Source organism: Neomonachus schauinslandi, chromosome 8, assembly GCF_002201575.2.
Source record: "Neomonachus schauinslandi chromosome 8, ASM220157v2, whole genome shotgun sequence".
NCBI lineage: Eukaryota > Metazoa > Chordata > Mammalia > Carnivora > Phocidae > Neomonachus > Neomonachus schauinslandi.
Genome location: NC_058410.1, coordinates 104,348,544 through 104,367,667, shown reverse-complemented (window position 1 = coordinate 104,367,667; position 19,124 = coordinate 104,348,544). Strand labels below are relative to the sequence as shown.

Here is a 19,124-nt window from a genome sequence, read left to right as displayed (position 1 = left end):
AGACATGTATATTGTTTCATTTAGTGGGCAAAATGATAACATTCATTTATAAATGTTCTTTCAGCTCAGCTTTTGAAAAAGAAATTTTATATAAATCCTAGAAACAGGGAGAAAGTCTAAACCCATTTTGTGTCACAGACTGAAATGAGCTAGGAGCAATAATCTAAACTCACCATTTACAAATGACTGTTGTGCCTCAGAGAGAACTGACTTGGCTAAATTCACAAAAAGTAATTTCAATTAGAGTCTTTGCCCCCATAGCCAATGTCAGGTTTGGAAGACTATGTTAGAAGCAGTTTTTTCTCCCCCTGCCCCATTTACTACAAGATTCAGCATTAGCATACAATACTTGAAGATTTTTACCCTCTAGACCAAAGACATAGCTCTTTATGTAGCTATTTCTTTTTTAACTCCTAATTGGGATGCATAACTCATTGCCTGAAGGGATGGGTCAGACGTTAGAAGTTACAGAAAAAAAGTTTCAGAGGAAAAGCCACACCCTGTCCAAAGAAAAACAATTCTAATCCACTGCTCAGTCTGATTAAATAACAAAACCGAAACTAGTGAATAGAATTTCAAATCACTAGAAGGGTATTTTAAGTTTCACTTTTTAATATATATTAGATGTTAATGCAAACACAGTACCAGTTTTATCTTTATTATAAGGGGAGTGGAAAGGACAATGGAGGATCATCGTATTTCAGTGATTTTGAAAGTTTAAAACTCTCCAACCACCCCATTTTCTGCAAGATTACATTTTAATAATCTCAATCAAGTAAGATTGTAAACTATTTTTAAATGCACCTGTTAAATGTGATTCTGTATTATCCATCATGAACTAGTGTTAAACATTCCTCACTCACTCTAAATGAATTTTTTCAAGTATTTCATAAAGTGGTGCAAGAAACAGTATAAGTTCTTTTGAGGCTTTCCTAGGTAGAAAGCAACGTACTCAGTTTTTTAAAAGACACAAAAATGGGTAAGATTCAGTCCCTGCCTTCAAGGTAACTCTAATCTAGAAAGGTGAATGGAGAAGACATCTCTCTGTTGCTTTTGCCCACCCAGCATTCATTTCCTCTTCTCATGGTTCCTCCAAGAAACCACTTCTTTTTCAGTTTTAGTCTGTGGGAGTCATTTGGGGCTGACCACATCTCCCCTCATCTCTAGCATGGAGGCCTAGGGTAACCAACTATCCCAGTTTGCCCTAAACTGAGGGATTTCCCTGGGGCATGGGACTTCTAATGCTGAAACCAGAAGAGTCCCAGGCAAATTGGGATGAGTTGGTCACTCTTACTCTGACCAAAGCCTGGCCTATGAGAGCCAATTCCACTCCCCTGACCACAGGAATTGGTTCTGTGATGGGGACATGCCCCAGACCAGACCCAAAAGACTCAATCCTGAAACTTTTGTTGAAACAATTGAGAAAGAGTCTATCTTTCAGCCCCCACTGCTAAATAGGTAGGCTATAAACCTGCCCCAGCTGCTGGTGATCATTGTTTTTACTGCAAATGGAAAGTCTACCTGGGAATAAAGCCAACACAGAGAACGCAGAGCCAAGAGATGGACTGTGATACCTGATGACTTTGGGCATTTGGATCCAAGTTTACCTGAAGCTCCATGGCTGGGCTTTTCCAGTCACATGATTCAATACAGTCTTCCATGCTTAAACTAGTTTTAATTGGGTTGCTATCACTTAGGTCTAAAGAGGGGGATCAGAGAAGAAGATATTTGCTTACATTACCATTGAGTAAAGTAAATGCTATAAGGGAAGCCCAAAGAGGGAGAGGTGAAATCCTGCAGAGCTTACATTCAGCTGCTGGAATCTGGAAATGGTGGAGGATGAGCTGGGTTTTGACTGGTTCTCACAGGTTAGACGGTAAAGTAGTTTTCTATGGCTGCTGTAACAAATCACTACAAATGTTTTATCTTATGGTTCTGGAAGTCAGAAGTCTAGAAGAGGTTGGCAGGGCTTTGATCCTTCTGGAAACTCTTAGGGAGAATCCATTTAGGGAAATGGATTTTCCAGCCTCTCGAGGCCAAGTACATTCCTTGACTTGTGGCCCCATTCTATCTCTTCACAGCCAGCAGTGTAGCATCTTATAATCTCTCTGACTCTGACTCTTCTGTCCCATCTTTTTCCTTGTAAGGAACCTTCTGATTAGCATTAAGTTAGGCCCACCCAGGTAATCCAGGACATTATTTCCCCATCTCAAGATCCTTACGTTAATCACACCTGCAAGGTTCCTTTTACTATGTAGGTAACAAAGTCACATATTCTGGGCGTTAGGATGTTGAGATCTTCAGGAAATTGTTACTATCTGGTTTTCACTTTCCAAAATGTCCTGGTTTGGATGATGAAGTATATGGTCACCCTACTTAAGTGCCATTATCTTCAGTATCTATTGACTATTTCCAGGTAGGAGCTCTGTGTTAGGCCCTAGGGAAAAACAAGAGACAGAGGCAAATTTTCTGTGTTCATATTGTTTACCACCTAGTTTTAGAGTCCAAAGATGTTTGTAAAGTGATAAGGTAGCACAAAAATTAATTGGTCAAGTAGGCAGCAACATAAATGCTAAGCAAGAGAAACAGAAGAAAACAGGGCTTCCGATAATCAGAGCTATAGGAAGAGAGATATCTCCGCAGCCTGGGTAAGCAGGTGGGATAGACTGGTTGGCTACTGGACCTTCAAGTGTGGTCAGGCTTGTGGAGGTAGACAGGCAAGAGGGTACACTGAACCTAGGTCACTTGTTGTGTATCAGTAGGGATGGAGGAAAATGTCATTGTCTGGTGCTTCATTTCCATATTTCATTGAATACAAAATACTGTGTTAGGAAGCCCTATTATTTGATATGTCACTAAGAGAAATTGTAGCCAATCCGCTGTAAGATCATTCTGATTTCAGAGATGTTAAAATATAGGGGGAAATGTATATATTTTAATCACTGAGATAATACCTTTTCTCAAATGTGAAGACTTTCGCTAAAGTGGCACATCTCTGGACTTACGTAGGTTTAATTACTGTACATCCTCTTATTATTTGGTGTTTCTAATCATTTGATCACTTTACAGCTTTTCTTCCAAGGATATTCGGATCTCAAACTATGGAACTACAAAACAATGTATGTAGAATTTAATAAACATTCCTCTTAACAGTGTGATTTAAAGAATTCTCTTTACTCATACATAAATCCTCTCTAGGGTTCTTCTTGGAATTTCCAGAATTAGTATAACTCCTTTAGGATATTTAAGAAGCTGAATATTTTAATTGGGTTAAGTCCAGATAGAGTAATATATTAGTTAACTAACGCATTTGCATTCATTAGTTTACTGTTTCCCAAACTTGCCAAATCACAAAATCACCTGTGACTTTTGTTAAAAATGTCCTAAGTCCCTCTCCTGTAGACTTGGACCCAGTCAATCTTGTGTGGCATCTGAGAACTCTATTTTTCACAAACACTGGATGTCTCATGATGAGACATGTTTGGAAAATACTGGATTAGGTGGTAGTTAGTAACCTTTTATCCTGATGTGTTACACAGTGAGTGCAGCTAACAGGACACCAAGGGGACACTTGGATCTAGGAAAAGGTTATTGTGTGAGATGTGGGGACTTTCTACACTAAATATAGAATAACTTCAAATTGGCAAGGAGCAATTTGAGGTCAATAAATGCTTACAGTGGGGATGGAGGTCTAGGATAATAATTGAACTTGGATGGTTTGGTGCTTTACAGCCTACAAAGTGCTTCTACATAAAGGGTCTCTTTGGCTTTCACATCTAGGTAGTAAGCAGGTATATCTTTTATACCTGTGTTACTTGTAAATCATAGAGGTTAAGGTGCTTGTCTGAGATTCTACGGGAATATCAAAGCTGAACTCTAATCCCTGATCTGACCCAGCTATGGAGGCAGTGGCCGTGGATGAAGGGAGCCCTTCTGCCCTATGCCCATCCAGCTGCTGTCTCCACTACACATCTGACCTTTGGGGAAGTCCATTTTGTCTACTCTTTAAGCAATCGTGCAGCTCATGAATGAACGAACAGGATATGCATAATCATGTGCCCCAAAGGCCAGAAAATTTAAGTTCCACTACATTGGACATTACATAAATTCCCCCAGAACTCTGACTTCTCCTTCTCGCTCTGACAACCCACAGATCTAAGATGCCCAATTCACCAGTGCACAGGCCAGCCTTGAGGTTTGCCACTGGAATTAACCTGTGAAGGTACAAACTAATCATCAACAGAATACAGCAGGCCCAAATTGTCTCTGCAGCTGCTTGCAGACTCTGGAGTCCCAGCTGATGTGGGAAACAAAGGCAAAAGAAAAATTATTAAATTTCCATACTACCTACAGCCCATTGACAAGTCCTTGAAACAGGCAGAGTGACATCCCTCTAGGGACTCAACTGCCTCAATGTTAATACTTTGCTAAGAACAAAAGGCAATCCTAGCCTGAAACCCCCCCACCCTTCAGGATCCTGTAAGTCTACTTTAAGGTATAAAAATTCCTTTGGAAACTTCCTTTATCTCTAAACCCACCAAGATTCATTTTGGCAATCATCACCCCAAGCACATGGCCCACCAATATACATCTGAAGGGTCTCATGACTAAGGTTTTATTAGATGGTAAAAAATGACCTTTTCCCAGCAATAGCTAGCCCCATCAAGGTCCTAGAAACCTTGCTTCCAAAATTCCTTAGAGACTTACGCTATCCCTAACCCCCTCCCAACCTGAAAGCATATAATGGGCCCCTCTTCACGACCCCATTGCAGCTCTTTCTGCCCAGGGGTCCTCTCCCCTTGCTTTAATAAAATCACCTTTTTGCACCAAAGAGGTCTCAAGAATTCTTTCTTGGCCATCGGCTTGGAACCCTAACGTTGTTTTTCCTACATCACCAGCCATGCCTATACTTTAAAGCTCACAGCCAAGATGCAGAACTTAGACCTTGATTTCTTTTTTTTTTAAGATTTAATTTTTAAGTGATCTCTGTACCCAACGTGGGGCTCAAACTCACAACCCTAAGATCAAGAGTCACATGATCCACCGACTGAGCCAGCCAGGTGCCCCATACAACTTGATTTCTAAGGTCCATTATCTCAGGTTACTAATCCAGGTACCGGGTTTACATCCAGTAAATCCTCAACACCTGAAAATATTAACATGACTCATATTCTTAATTCATTTATTCGCATGTTTTTAAGCAACTGCTGGAGCTACACTATTGAATATGAAAGAAAATATCCCCTTGGAGTTTGCATTTTAAAGTGAGGGGAGGCACGAACGCAGAGCACCTTAAAAGTTCCATTAAATTCAATAAACATTTAGTAAGTTCCTTTTCGACTCCAGGTCCTGTATTTGGCACTGCAAATCCAAAGAGAAAAAAGATACCATCCACTCTTTACCAAGTATGCCTGGGTAACGCGTTAACAAGTAAATCTTCTTCATTTGGTAATTTCTCTTCCTACTAGTAACTTTAAAGATACATTCTTCCTTTCCTTTAAGTTTCCAATTAAAGGCAGGAGCACAATCCCATATGCAGCTGTCAAAAGACGTGCCCATTTCTCAGCTGATTCCCTACTGCAAGGATTGTTTCTATGTTTCTTGTGACCTTACCTGTAAACTGCCAATACTCAACTTTGGGTGTAGAGGTGCTCACTTTTCCAGTGAAACAGGTACTTTGGGTAGAATCACGTCGCATTTACCTCAGTTCACTGGAACTAGCTGAAACCGCTCTAGACTTGTGCTGCGCCCTGGTGCAACTAAAGTCGTTTTTTGCCTGAGGCCACCAACGTCGCCAGGTGCCTATTAAGTAGCAGCGAACTGCGCTTGGCAATAGCCAGGGGCCTTTCCGGGACTCGCTGGGTTTCAGGTCTCCTGAAGGGCACCCAGCCCTAGGATGATGGAAGAGGGGCGTGGTGGAAGATAGGAACGGACCTCCTCGAGGTCCAATGCTACCCCACCAAAACAGCTGTCTCCAGGTGGTACCCGACTCTAACCAATCGCAAAGGGAATTACATTTAACGCGACTGCGGCAGCCAATCCGAGCACTCGTCTCAGCCTCCGCCGCCCGCCGGGTTCCAGCCGGCTGGCAGCAGGTTCCGCAGTCGCGCGCCGGGCGGCTGCGCACACCCCAGAGTGCCCCCAACAAAGCGGTTCTCGCGGAGGTTGGGGCTGTTATCCGCGGCGGGGGCGCCCGCTATTGCGCAGGCGCCTCAGGAAGATTTCTGCCTCGCGCGTGTCCTTTCGGGTCTGCCTCGCCCCCGGGGCCCACGAGCGCGGGGTTCCGCCAGTGCTGAGTTCCGCGCGCCGGCGGCAGCGGGTGAGTGTGAGCCTCGCGCGGCCGGCCTTCCGGAGGGAGATGCCACCCCCTCCTCGGTCGCCTGGGGCTGTGACACTAGAGGTCGTGAGAAACACCCCCCACCCCTCCCCCAGCCCCTGGGGCGCCGGCGGGTCGTCCGCGAAAGGGACCCGGAGGCGCCGGGAGAAGGCTGGGCTGGGAGAGGCGGAGGGCGGTTGTGGGGGGAGGAAAGAGCAGTTGGCAGGTGGTTTGGGGTGGGGGGAGGCCGTGCTGTGAAGGGTGGGGAGGGCAGTGGGCTGACAGCAGCGGAGGAGCGGAGGTGGGCAGGGGTGACAGCGAGGGGAGGCGGGCGGCGGGGTGGGCTCTTTGCGTCTGTCTGAATATTAGATCAGAGTTCCTGGCAATTACATAATCAAATTTAAGAAGTAATTTCCTAGAGAACCAAACAGCAAAGATAACATTTGAGTGCTTTTTATAGGCTGGACGCCGTGTAAGCCCTTGACAAACAGTGCTTCCTTTTCTCGGTATAGCAACCCTGTGAGATAATAGGGTCCCATTATACAGATGAGGAAATTCAGGCTCGGAGAAGTGAAGAGGCGTTCCACATTGTACAGCTGGTGACAGGCAGATTCAGGTTTATACTAGGGCTGACTCCAGAGTGGTTTTGCCCAACCACCAGGTGATCTGCTGGACCTAAGCCTGAAAACTTGCTCAGTGTTAGAGGAAGTCAGGGGCTCGTTTTTTTTTGTTTTTTTAATGTTTTTTTTTTTTTTTAAGATTTATTTATTTATTTATTTATTTATTTATTTATTTATTTGAGAGAGAGAGAATGAGAGACAGAGAGCATGAGAGGGAGGAGGGTCAGAGGGAGAAGCAGACTCCCTGCCGAGCAGGGAGCCCGATGGGGGACTCGATCCCGGGACTCCAGGATCATGACCTGAGCCGAAGGCAGTCGCTTAACCAACTGAGCCACCCAGGCGCAGGGGCTCGTTTTAATGTCATGGTTTTCTTTTCTTTCTTCCTTTTCCCCCCCAGAGGTTGTTCCAGGCTATTTTAAGGAAATTAAGCTCACTTGAAAGCAAAGAGGAGATATTTTATGTATTTTAGCTTAGCTACAAAATATAATTTGGGAGAAATTTTGATGAAAACACAAGAAGTACCTGAGGGGTTATATTTTACTATGTAGAAGGTAAGATAGTTTTGAAGATACTAGAAAATTTTATGTGTGCTTGAAAATGGGAGAATTATTTAGAATCCCAGAATTTTTAGGACTGAGAAAGTCTTCTAGAGAGTAGTTTTTGTTTTCCTTAGAACAATAAGAAAATAATAATCTAGAGGAAATCACCAAAGTTTCCCATGTCCACAGACAATGCTATTTTATTTTAAAGCTGTATAAAAGTTTCATTATAAATATTTGTGAAGTCTTTAGGGCTTTTGTATTACAAAGCAGATGGCGAGCTAATGGTGACAGATATCTTTCACCATTTCCTGTAACTGCTGTACTCTCCCAACTTCACTAGGGCTAAGAATGCCAGTGGGAATTGCCTGACATGCATTCCATCCAGGTAAAAAAAGTCATCCCAGTCTCGGTAGAGCATGTTTTGTCCCCTGCATTGAAGATGACTACCTACTACTTCTGGTGGCTGTTGGGATATTTGGGTGTAGTCCAGATGCTTTTTTTTTTTTTTTTTTTTTTTTCCCTCCGCTATTTTTTTTTTTTTTTTGGTTTGAAAAATTACAGAATTTTTCTCAAAGTTTAGTCATATAACAATTAGTGATTTTACTTCCTTGAAAACTACTTGAGAACTTTTCACTGGTATTTTGTTTATCGATTAACACGCTCTGTTAGGGGCACCTGGGTGGCTCAGTCGTTAAGAATCTGCCTTCGGCTCAGGTCATGATCCCAGGGTCCCTGGATCGAGCCCGCATGGGGCTCCCTGCTCCGCGGGAAGCCTGCTTCTCCCTCTCCTACTCCCCCTGCTTGTGTTCCTGCTCTCGCTCTCTCTCTCTCTGTGTCAAATAAATAAATAAAATCTTTAAAAAAAACCAAAACACCCCCTGTTAGAATGAAACAATGCAGTAGACATAGGTACAGGCATTGCTAATGAACATGTCTGGTAGGAAAAGTTTCGGTAATCATTTGGAGTTTATTACTAGTCTTGTTAACTGGCTGTTACTAGACTTGTGAACTTGTTGAGGGCATGAATTAGTAAGTGCATAGTAAAGCTACTAAATTGCTTTCTGAGCTTGGCCAATCACTGGACTTGAGCTCTATCATATGTAAAAAGGGGTTGGACTAAATTATTTCTAATTATTTTAAGGTTGCACAGTAATATTATTCTGCCTGTCATAGTTCAGACTTTTTCCTAACGTAACAGCTTTGTAACTAGAATGGATAAAAAGAAACTAAATTTGAGGGCCTGTTCTGTAACACTATATGCATCCGCATTTCACAAACACCAGAACTAAGTCTGGGAGAAGTTAGATCTGCTCACAATTGCCCATCGACTAAATGTGAGCTTAAGTTCTGGGATCATTCTGATTTCAGAGCCTATAATCTTTCCACTCTGTGCTGCTCTGTCTAGGGGACAAGGATCCTAATAGTGTGCTAATGCATTCCTGAACCCCAGGATAAATAGCATATGTAATTGAACATCATTTTCACTCAAGATTTAGGGAACAAATATTTTGATTTATATGTATTTTGAGAGAGGGTCAGACACAGGTTTTTGTTTTGCTATTGTTTTTGCATTTGGAAGGTGTTATAAAACATTTTCATGTTAAAACACCCAAGTCCATTATGGAATATAAATTTCACATAATTTGGGGAGTAAAATGAGACATCAAAGATGTTTCCTGTTTTTTGACAGGGCATTTCAGATGCTTTTAAGATTACAATTTTATTCCCTCTTTTTGTTGTTGTTAGTATAATAATTTTATTGAGATAATTCACACTCTATCCAGTTCACACACTTAAAGTGTACAGTTTTATGGAATCATGGAACCATCACCACAGTCAATATGAGAACATTTTCATCTCCCCAGAAACAAACCTCATACCATTGGAATTTACTCCCCATTTCTCCCAACCCTTTGCCCAAGCACTACCAGTGTCTTTCCATCTCTAATAGATTTGCCGGTCTTAGGCATTTCATCTAAAGAGTCATAGGGTAAGAGATCTTTTGTGATTGCCTTCTTTCACTTAGTAAAATGCGTCAGGGTTTATCCACTTGTAGTGTCTGTTAACACTTCATTCCTTTTTATGGTCAAATAATATTCCACGGTATGGATAGACCACATTTTATTTGTCCATTTTTCATCACCTGATGGGCGTTTGAGTTGTTTCCATTTCTTGGCCCTTAAAAATAATGCTGCTGTGAACATTTGTGTGTATAAGTTTTATTTAGTGTGAGCATCTGTTTTAATTTCTCTTGGACATAGACCTAGTAGTTAAATTTCTGGGTAATATGGTGACTCTGTTTAAACTTTTAAAAAACTGCCAGAATGTTTTCCAGGTGGCTCTCCCATTTTACATTCTCACCAGCACTGTATAAATGTTCCAGTTTCTTTGCATCCTCGTTAACTCTTGTTATTATCGGTTTTTTTTATTCTCTCCATCCTCCTGGGTCTGAAGTGGTATTTCATTGTGGTTTTGATTTGCATTTCCCTGATGTTGAACGTCTTTTCATGTGCTTATTTGCCACCTGTTTATCTTCGGAGAAAGGTCTTTTCAGAGCCTTTGCTCATTTTTTAATTGGATTGTTTGACTTTTTATTTTTAAGTTGCTACAATTTTTTTATATATTCTAATTATAAATCACTTATCAGACAGTTGGCAAATATCTTCTCGCATTTTGTGGGTTGTCTTTTCTCTTTCTTCATGGTATCCTTTAAAGCACAAAGGTGTTTAGTCTCAATGAAGTCCAATTTCTTTCTTTCTTTCTTTCTTTTTTTTGGCCACCTGTGCTTTTGGTGCTGTACCTAAGAAGGCTTTGCCTAACAAGGTCGTGAAGACTTACTTCTATATTTTCTTCTAAGAGTTTTATAGTTTTAGCTCTAAATTTTGGTCCATGAGCCATTTGTAGTTAATTTTGGTGCATAGTATGAGATGAGGGGTCCAAATTCATTCTCTGGCATGTGGTTTACAGCTGTCCAGGCATCATTTTTGAATTGGTTTGGTACCCCTCTGTTCTTAGAGATAACTCTGTTGAAAAAGGTTTGGACATCGTGTTAGAAATGACTTTATGGTGTATGGCTCTCAAGCACAGCATTACAAAGAAGTTTTGGTCTTATAGAACCGAGTTCCTTCACCCTTATCTTTGTTCTTTCAGGATGACAGCCTGATTCATTACTTTATTTATGTCCCTATTGTGAATATGACAGATTTGAAAAGTGTAAAGCCCTCATCCCCTGATACATGGCACATACATACATTTTTGTGGTATAATCTTAGTTATATTAGATATGTATTGAGTGATTTAAAAAAAAAATAACCGGGGTGCCTGGGTGGCTCAGTCGTTAAGCGTCTGCCTTCGGTTTGGGTCATGATCCTGGGGTCCTGGGATCGAGCCCCTCATCGGGCTCCCTGCTCGGCGGGAAGCCTGCTTCTCCCTCTCTCACTGCCTCTCTCTGTCAAAAAAAAAAAAAATAACCTAAAAGAGTGTTTGGGCAAGACTTCATGTGCAGGAGGTAACTTCAGGATGTTTGGGAGCACAAACTACTACTGAAGAGCTCTTAAAGGTCACCTATAAGTCACTCAGATAAATGCCTATTATCTTTTACACGTCTTTGTACTACATTTGAGGCAGATGGTGATGGTGAAATATGGTAAAGGAAAGCACGGTTGGCAATGATTTCTGTAACTATTTCACAGTAGTGTGCATGTGGGTTCGGCCTGGATACCGCAGGGGCTTGACTGCCGGGCTGAAGTGTTTGTATAGGCAGGGGGACTCTATGAACATTTTTTTCGAGAGGAGTGTTATGAACAGAGCTCCACCCAGGAAGATTAAGTTGGGAGCAGATATTAGGTGAGAAAGGGGAGGGTGAATAAGGTGGAAAGGTCAGTAAAGAGACAGAAGCGCTCCCACAGGAGGTATTATGGCAGCAGCAGTGGTAGAGATGGAAAGAATGGGGAGCTGTTCAAAAGGCAGGTTCCTGGCTTCTCCTCTAGCCTGACTGAGTCAGAATTTCCTAGGTGTAAAGGCTGGGCCGCTGCACTTGTAACAAGCTCCCCTCGGTGATTTTTCTGTCTACTGTGCTGTGGTAGATGATATGCAAATAGAATCGACGAGGCTGGCACGGATGGTTTGCTCAGGGCAGCTCTGGTGTGAGAGAATGGGGAAGCTGTTTTAAAGGCTGGGGAACGAAGGAAAGGAGAAAGATTTGGAGGTGCAGAGAATGCATTCAGTTTGACATACATCAGGCTTACCTTGCCCGCAGAATAGTTTGTGCGGTGGAATTGGTGGGGAATGTAAACTGGTTGCTGAGGAGGGAAAGATCCAGGGCAGTACATAAAGACAGTTTGTGGTGCATCTGGGTGGCTCAGTCGGTTAAGTGGCTGCCTTCAGCTCAGGTCATGATCCCGGGGTCCTGGGATCGAGCCCCGCATCGGGCTCCCTGCTCTGTGGGGAGCCTGCTTCTCTCTCTCCCTCTGCCTGCCGCTTCCCCTGCTTGTGCTCTGTCTCTATCTCTCTGTCAAATAAATGAATAAAATCTTTTAAAAAAAAAGACAGTTTGTACAAAATAGATTTATGGTATCTTTAAGATACGGTACCACCGATCTGCTGTTTCAGTCGACTCTTACTGGAAACAAATATTTGTGTATGGGAAGGTAGCTATACTCAGAGAGAAAAGAGGGAAGCCGCTCAGTCCAAGCTTTCCTGGAGACCAGCGTGGCCTCCACACAAGTTCTCCCGTTGCTGGAGCCCGGGGCAGTAGCCTGCATACTGCTGTCATGTGACTGAACTCACACTGACCCACTGAGGGAGGAGGTGAGTTGTGCATGAACACTAGGTCGGGGGCACCAAATACTGAATGAGAAGAGAAATGCCGCTCTGTCTCGATTCTTGAGAGTTGATATTGCGGCGCCATGCTGGGACCGTGTCTGTACAGCATGTCTCCTCTACCAAACAGCACTGTTACTGTTCTCTTTGGAGAGCTGATTTGGTTTTGTTATTCCGTCCTGTTTTGGGTTTCATGGATGGCATCAGCAACAGATCATGCATGCACCACACTCAGAAGGCAGCCCGTCTCAGGTTAAAATGGTAGACTTTTCAGACCCAAAGACCCTCACAGACAAAATTCTGTGCCGACTTGAGGTTCCTAGTTCTGAGACAGTCTTCCCAATTTGAGGTTCCTAGTTCTGAGACGGTCCCAGCTTGAGTCAGCAGATGTTTGAATGACTGCACACACACAGGTCATCTTGCTGGTATGTTTGAAGGAAAGAAAGTCTCTGCCTTCAAGTAATTGTGGTTAAGTTGGGAGAAAGAAGAACACACAATAAATGGCTCCTGAACTTAATCATCATGTCAGTTAGCTTGTGGCTGCTTCTGCCTGGGACCTCGAGGTGCAAACCCCCCGCGGCCATACCTTGGGTCTTCTTACTCTGAAATAGTGAATTCACTCACCTCACTCTGACTACAGCCTCACATCCTTGCAACTTCCCTCAGAACCTCTGTACTTCACGATCTGTATCAGTTTGAGCTTAGATGCTGCAGTTCAGATTTTAGTCACTCACTAGTCAGGATCTTGAACTGCCTTTGTTATACTTCAGTTTCTCACAGTCTCAAGTGCAGGCACGATCAGCTGCCTATTTTGTTCAGGCCTGTGCCAGGGCCTCTGAATTGCTAGAGAAATCCAGTCAACAGTGTCACTAAAAATTCAGCTTTGACCGCCCCTCTTACTGTTGCCCTGTACTCTCTCCCATTCTGCATGTTGGCCATGTCAGACATTCTCTGTTGCTCAAACCCTCGAACCTTTTACCATCCTACTCTCTCTCAATAATTGCCCCTACCTTTTGCAGCACAGAGAGTACAGCTCCCTTCATCTCCAACCCTCAGACCTGTTGGCTTACCTAGCTTTAGCTCCTTCTCTCCTATTACAGTGGAAGACATATCCTGTCCAACTAAAGTGAATCATCCTACCTAAATCACCTATCCTGTTTTCTGAAGGACCAAAGATGATAGAGACTGAAGGCAGGGAGATTTATTATGGGAAAGCTGTTTTTATAATCAGTGAAATAATGCAAAATCAGAGCTCTAAACCTGGGGTATTAGGTAAACTAGTTATGTCCTTGATAGTAAAGAGGAAGTTTAAGGGATATGGTGAAGTTCATTTCAACAGCTGTTGGATTTCTTCAGAAGTCACTGTGGCAGCCAAGTCCCTATCGGCTTTGTCTGTTTGTCAACCTCCTGTAAATACTGGGAATGTATAGATTAAGGTGAGATCTTTTTCTTAGGTAATATTTATTTCTTACCCCCCTTTTTCATGCCAGTATCTTCAACAGGAGCTGGTGGTGAGTCAGCATGGTAGAATTTCCACCACCTATTTCTGTGGCTTAAAAAGAACATAGGTTACCAGTCGTTAAACTAGAAAAATAATCTCCCTCTCTGGAGCCTCTGAAGGCCTGGAAGGATCATTTTGCTTTCTTCATCTGTTCTTATTAAGTTTTTTTAAAGATTTTCTTTTTAAGGGGCGCCTGGGTGGTTCAGTCGTTAGGCGTCTGCCTTCGGCTCAGGTCATGATCCCAGGGTCCTGGGATCGAGCCCCGCATCGGGCTCCCTGCTCAGCGGGAAGCCTGCTTCTCCCTCTCCCACTCCCCCTGCTTGTGTTCCCTCTCTCACTGTCTCTCTCTCTCTCTCTGTCAAAATAAATAAAATCTTTAAAAAAAAAAAAAAGATTTTCTTTTTAAGTAATCTCTACACCCAACATGGGTGCGAACTTACACCCTGAGATCAAGAGTTGCTTGTGCACTGACAGAACCAGCCTGGCACCCCTGTTCTTATTAAGTCTTTAGAATAACTTCTGCTACTACAGAAAAGCAAGGCAACAAACAGGAGTATTTCTGTGGCGTATAAGAATGGCCCATACCCCCTTCAGAGCATGAAGGATGGGGCAGGACATGTATAAATAGGAAATTGGACAAGTAAAGACAATTTTTGTTTTTTGTTTTTTCAATTTTAGCTTTATTCAGTTATCTTTCAGTAAATGACCTTACTTAATTTTAAGTTGATATAAAGCTGGCATATAAAAAGTTTATAAATTTTGCTTCTCTTCTCCTGATGGCTAAACTTCTGAAACTTAGGGGCACCTGGGTGGCTCAGTCGTTAAACTTCTGAAACTTAATCCAAATCACAACAGCACTACCACTTATGAACTGTGTTTTTATATTTTAGGAACCCTGATTGCTCTCCTTCAACACATTCATTATGAAGTTGTTAGTAATACTTCTATTTTCTGGACTTATAACTGGTTATAGAGGTGACTCTTCCCATAACCTGCCACCCAAGTTACTACTGGTATCCTTTGATGGTTTCAGAGCTGACTATCTACAGAACTATGAATTTCCTCATCTCCAGAATTTTATCAAAGAAGGAGTCCTGGTAGAGCATGTTAAAAATGTCTTTATCACAAAAACATTTCCAAACCACTACAGTATTGTGACAGGCTTGTATGAAGAAAGCCATGGCATCGTGGCTAATTCCATGTATGATGTAATCACAAAGAAACATTTTTCTGACTTTGATGACAAGGATCCTTTTTGGTGGAATGAGGCAGTACCTATTTGGGTGACCAATCAGCTTCAGGAAAACAGATCAAGTGCCGCTGCTATGTGGCCTGGAACAGACGTACCCATTCACAATACCACACCTTCCTATTTTATGAATTACAGCTCTTCAGTGTCATTTGAGGAGAGACTAAATAATATTACCATGTGGCTGATGAATTCGAACCCACCAGTTACCTTTGCAACACTCTATTGGGAAGAACCAGATGCAGGTGGCCACAAATATGGACCCGAAGATAAAGAAAACATGTACAGAGTGTTGAAAGAAGTAGATGACCTTATTGGTGAGCTAGTCCACAAACTCAAGGTGCTAGGACTGTGGGAGAATCTCAATGTGATCATTACAAGTGATCATGGGATGACCCAGTGCTCTAAGGACAAACTGATAAACTTGGATCTCTGCATTGATCATTCAAGCTACACTCTTATAGATTTGACTCCAGTTGCTGCTATACTTCCCAAAATAAGTAAGTAACCTTTTAGCTGAGGGATATTTGAAGGGAGCAATTGAATGAGGAGGGAGGGTTTTGTAAAAGAATACAGCTCTGGCTTTTTGTAGTGCAGTACCATATATTCTTACTTGGAATGGGATTAAATGTTTTCCTCCTTAAGTAACAAGTCTTTAAGCAGTTAGCCTAAGGTTCATGTTCAAAGAGATTACTTCCTTGCTTTTTGGTATATTTCTTAATTATTCACACTAATGGAAAAAGGAAATTTTTATCCTTAAAAAACATCTTGGATTTTTGTGTGAGATGTACTGTTCATCTATTGATCTTAGAATTAGTAGTTAGCAGCAATATGTAATTAGTTTATATTTACTTAGGAAGCTACACATGAAAATGTCCCCTTTTGTATAAAAGTCCACCAGAGAGAATCACAAAATGAAAAAGAGACTTGTGAATGCTTGGAAAGGTAGGGGTGTGTGTGTGTGTGTGTGTGTGTGTGTGTGTCCGTCTAACAGTGTCACATAATTATTGCTCTGTTTTTTTTTAAGAAATTAAAAGTGATTTAATAGATGACATTGTTCAGGATTTGTTTCCAGTTATTCTAGTTAGAAGTATTTTTTTTCCTTATCAGCCAATCATGACTTTTTTCCTTTACTGTTTCCTTTTTCTTCCAGATACAACAGAGGTTTATCACAAACTGAAAGTCTGTAACCCTCACATGAATGTTTATCTCAAAGAAGACATTCCTGCCAGATTTCATTACCAACATAATGATCGAATTCAGCCTATTATTTTGGTTGCTGATGAAGGCTGGACAATTGTGTTAAATAAATCATTACCAAAATGTAAGTATTTAGGATATTTCTGTTGTATTCTGGGGATAAATCACACATTGTGACACTGTTCTGTTAACAGTGTACTTTGATTTAGAGATATTAACACTGTCTAATCAGTTCACTTTTTGACTGGATTAATTCTCAGGTTTTCATTCAATAGCAATTTTTAAGCACAGTTTACCCTTAGATGAGGAGGGCGGGTGACCTTAAGGACAAAGGTATAGTTTTACTTTCTTACCCACACTGCAGTTACTGTCAGCAACTTTTCAAGGTTGGTTCTCTTGATTTGTAGAAAATGAGAGAGAAGTAAAGAAAATAAAAGGGGAGAGACTTGATAGTTCAAATGCTTTTTAAAATTTTGTATGTGTTAAAAAGAATTGTCCAGGTAACCCAGGTCTTTCCCCAGTGATGAAATCATTTACCTGAGTGCTAGCTATTTGGAACACTGGGCAAAAACCGGAACAGGTGTATCAAAACCTCTCCTAGAGCTGAGGAGATATAGAGGGGGGAGTTACAGATTCCCCCCGAACCGAAGCTTATTTATCCATATGTTAAATTCAATTTGAGTACTTAAAAAAAAAAAAAAAAAAAAAAAACTGATTTTATAGTCTGTAGCAGGAGTCAGAACACTTTTTCTGTAAAAGGCCAGATAGTAAATACGTTAGGCTTTATAGGCCGGCTGGTTTCTGTCTCACTCAGTTTTGCCTTGTAGTGGAAAAGCAGCAGTGGACATTATGTAAACAAACTGTTGTGGGGGTGTTGAAATGAAACTTTGTTTACAAAAACAGGTAGAGGGCTGAATTTGGCCCGGGGCTATAGTGTGCAGATCCCTGATCTATAGCAAATCAGAAGCTTCAGACAAGGATAAGACTAAAGGTTAATGGAATTTATATGTTATTTATACTTATATACTCACTGTTGAAAACTTAGAAAACACAGAAAAGTTTAGAAAAGAGAAAAAAATCTATCAATACAGAGGTACGGAGTTCCCCCCTTCTAAACTTTTTTCTATTACATATACATGTATGTTTTTACATTATTGAAATTATAAAGTCTATATAAAGTTATATATTCTGTTAATTATGTTGATCACATTCATTATTTCTATTATGAAATATTTCAGACATGAAATTAAGGGATAATATGGCACAAACTGATACACTCACCACTCAGTCACTTGCACTTCATATGAAAGCAGGAGCTTATCAATGCAACAGGCGTACCCTAAAAGGGAATATTTGCCAAAATAAAGCTAAAAACTGAGGATCTGGTATTGGGGTTCTGTCTGGGACTGTCATGTTTTTCTGTGAGTTCAATTTGGAGTTAGAAGTTGGTGAAGTGGTCAGACTTCACATTGAATACAAGAACCCCTTCAGTAACATTCTCACTTGGCCCTCCAGAGGTCGAGGGGTTCGTTCACTATCAATAAACCAGGAGTATATAATATAATCCTGTTTCTTATCATAGGAGCAATTGATGCTGCAGATGCGCTTCTTCCCCATTCACTGGTTTTACTCACTTCTGCTCTTCCCAGTTATTCAGGACCCTCAGCCCAGCCACTCGCTTCTAGGCACTAGTGCTCTTTGCATGCACACAGTGCTAGAAGTTGATGGGTGAAATGAGTGGGGCTGGCACTGACAGATAGGTGCATCAGGTTGAGAAATAGTTTTAAAGCCTCGGGTCATGACCGCTTGGAAAAGGGGTATATGTGTGAAATAGGGGACATGGCTGAGTTGAACAAAACAGAAAATTTTCTTTCTGGCCCCCATCTGGTCCAGCTAATCAGAATTTTAATGGATGGAAATTACACTGGCAAGAATCAGTATATTTACACTAGAAGAAGTTATTTTGTAACAGAAAGATCAGTCTTTCTTTTAGGAACTAACATAATTTTGTTCTTTTTTTCAGTAGGTGACCATGGTTATGATAATTCTTTGTCTAGTATGCATCCGTTTCTAGCTGCCCACGGTCCAGCATTCCACAAAGGCTACAAACACAGCACAATTAACAGTGTGGATATTTATCCAATGATGTGCCACATCCTGGGATTAAAACCACATCCCAATAATGGAACCTTTGGTCATACTAAGTGTTTGTTAGTTGACCAGTGGTGCATTAATCTCCCGGAAGCCATTGGAATTGTTATCGGTGCGCTCTTGGTCTTAACCACGCTAACATGCCTCATTATAATCATGCAGAATAGACTCTCTGTACCCCGTCCATTTTCCCGACTTCAGCTGCAAGAAGACGATGATGATCCTTTAATTGAGTAACATGTGCTGGAGTTTATAAAGTATCTTTGATTAGTCACAATACCAAGGATACACTCAAGAAATGGTGTTCTAACGATGAGAAATATACCTTGAAAGACAAAGAACTTAGACCAAGTATGCTAGAATTATTATGTTTTTCCTTGTGCTTTGTTTTGGTGCATCAGCTAATACAAAAAACCCTGACCATAGTAAAAATTGCTAGTAAGTCATTAGTTAACACCAACTATTTCTCTAACTGGAAACTTTTTTTATGAAAAATATTGCCTCTGCCTTTTTTTTTTTTTTTGCAATGACGATTTGACACATTTTTAAATAAAAATATATCAAAATTTAGTAGGCATGCTTTTCTAATAGATTTTTATATTTGTAACTGAAACAACAGAAATCTTTATGCACTTAGTGGATTTTGTGTATTAGGAAGGAAAAGTTTTCTATATTTTTATATTTAATAACTTTTAATAGAGTTTGTATCCCAAGTAAACCTGTG

General features: G+C 41.2%; 1 protein-coding gene across 1 annotated transcript; it reads left to right on the top strand.

The window, feature by feature from the left end:
- Window positions 1-14,702: 14,702 nt before the first annotated feature.
- On the top strand, window positions 14,703-18,902 carry ENPP4 (ectonucleotide pyrophosphatase/phosphodiesterase 4). Its single transcript, XM_021692079.1, has 3 exons — window positions 14,703-15,549; window positions 16,203-16,373; window positions 18,273-18,902. Exons 1-3 carry the CDS (start codon window positions 14,724-14,726, stop codon window positions 18,635-18,637), a joined length of 1,362 nt encoding a protein of 453 aa, XP_021547754.1. The 5' UTR covers window positions 14,703-14,723; the 3' UTR covers window positions 18,638-18,902.
- The last annotated feature ends 222 nt before the right edge of the window (window positions 18,903-19,124 follow it).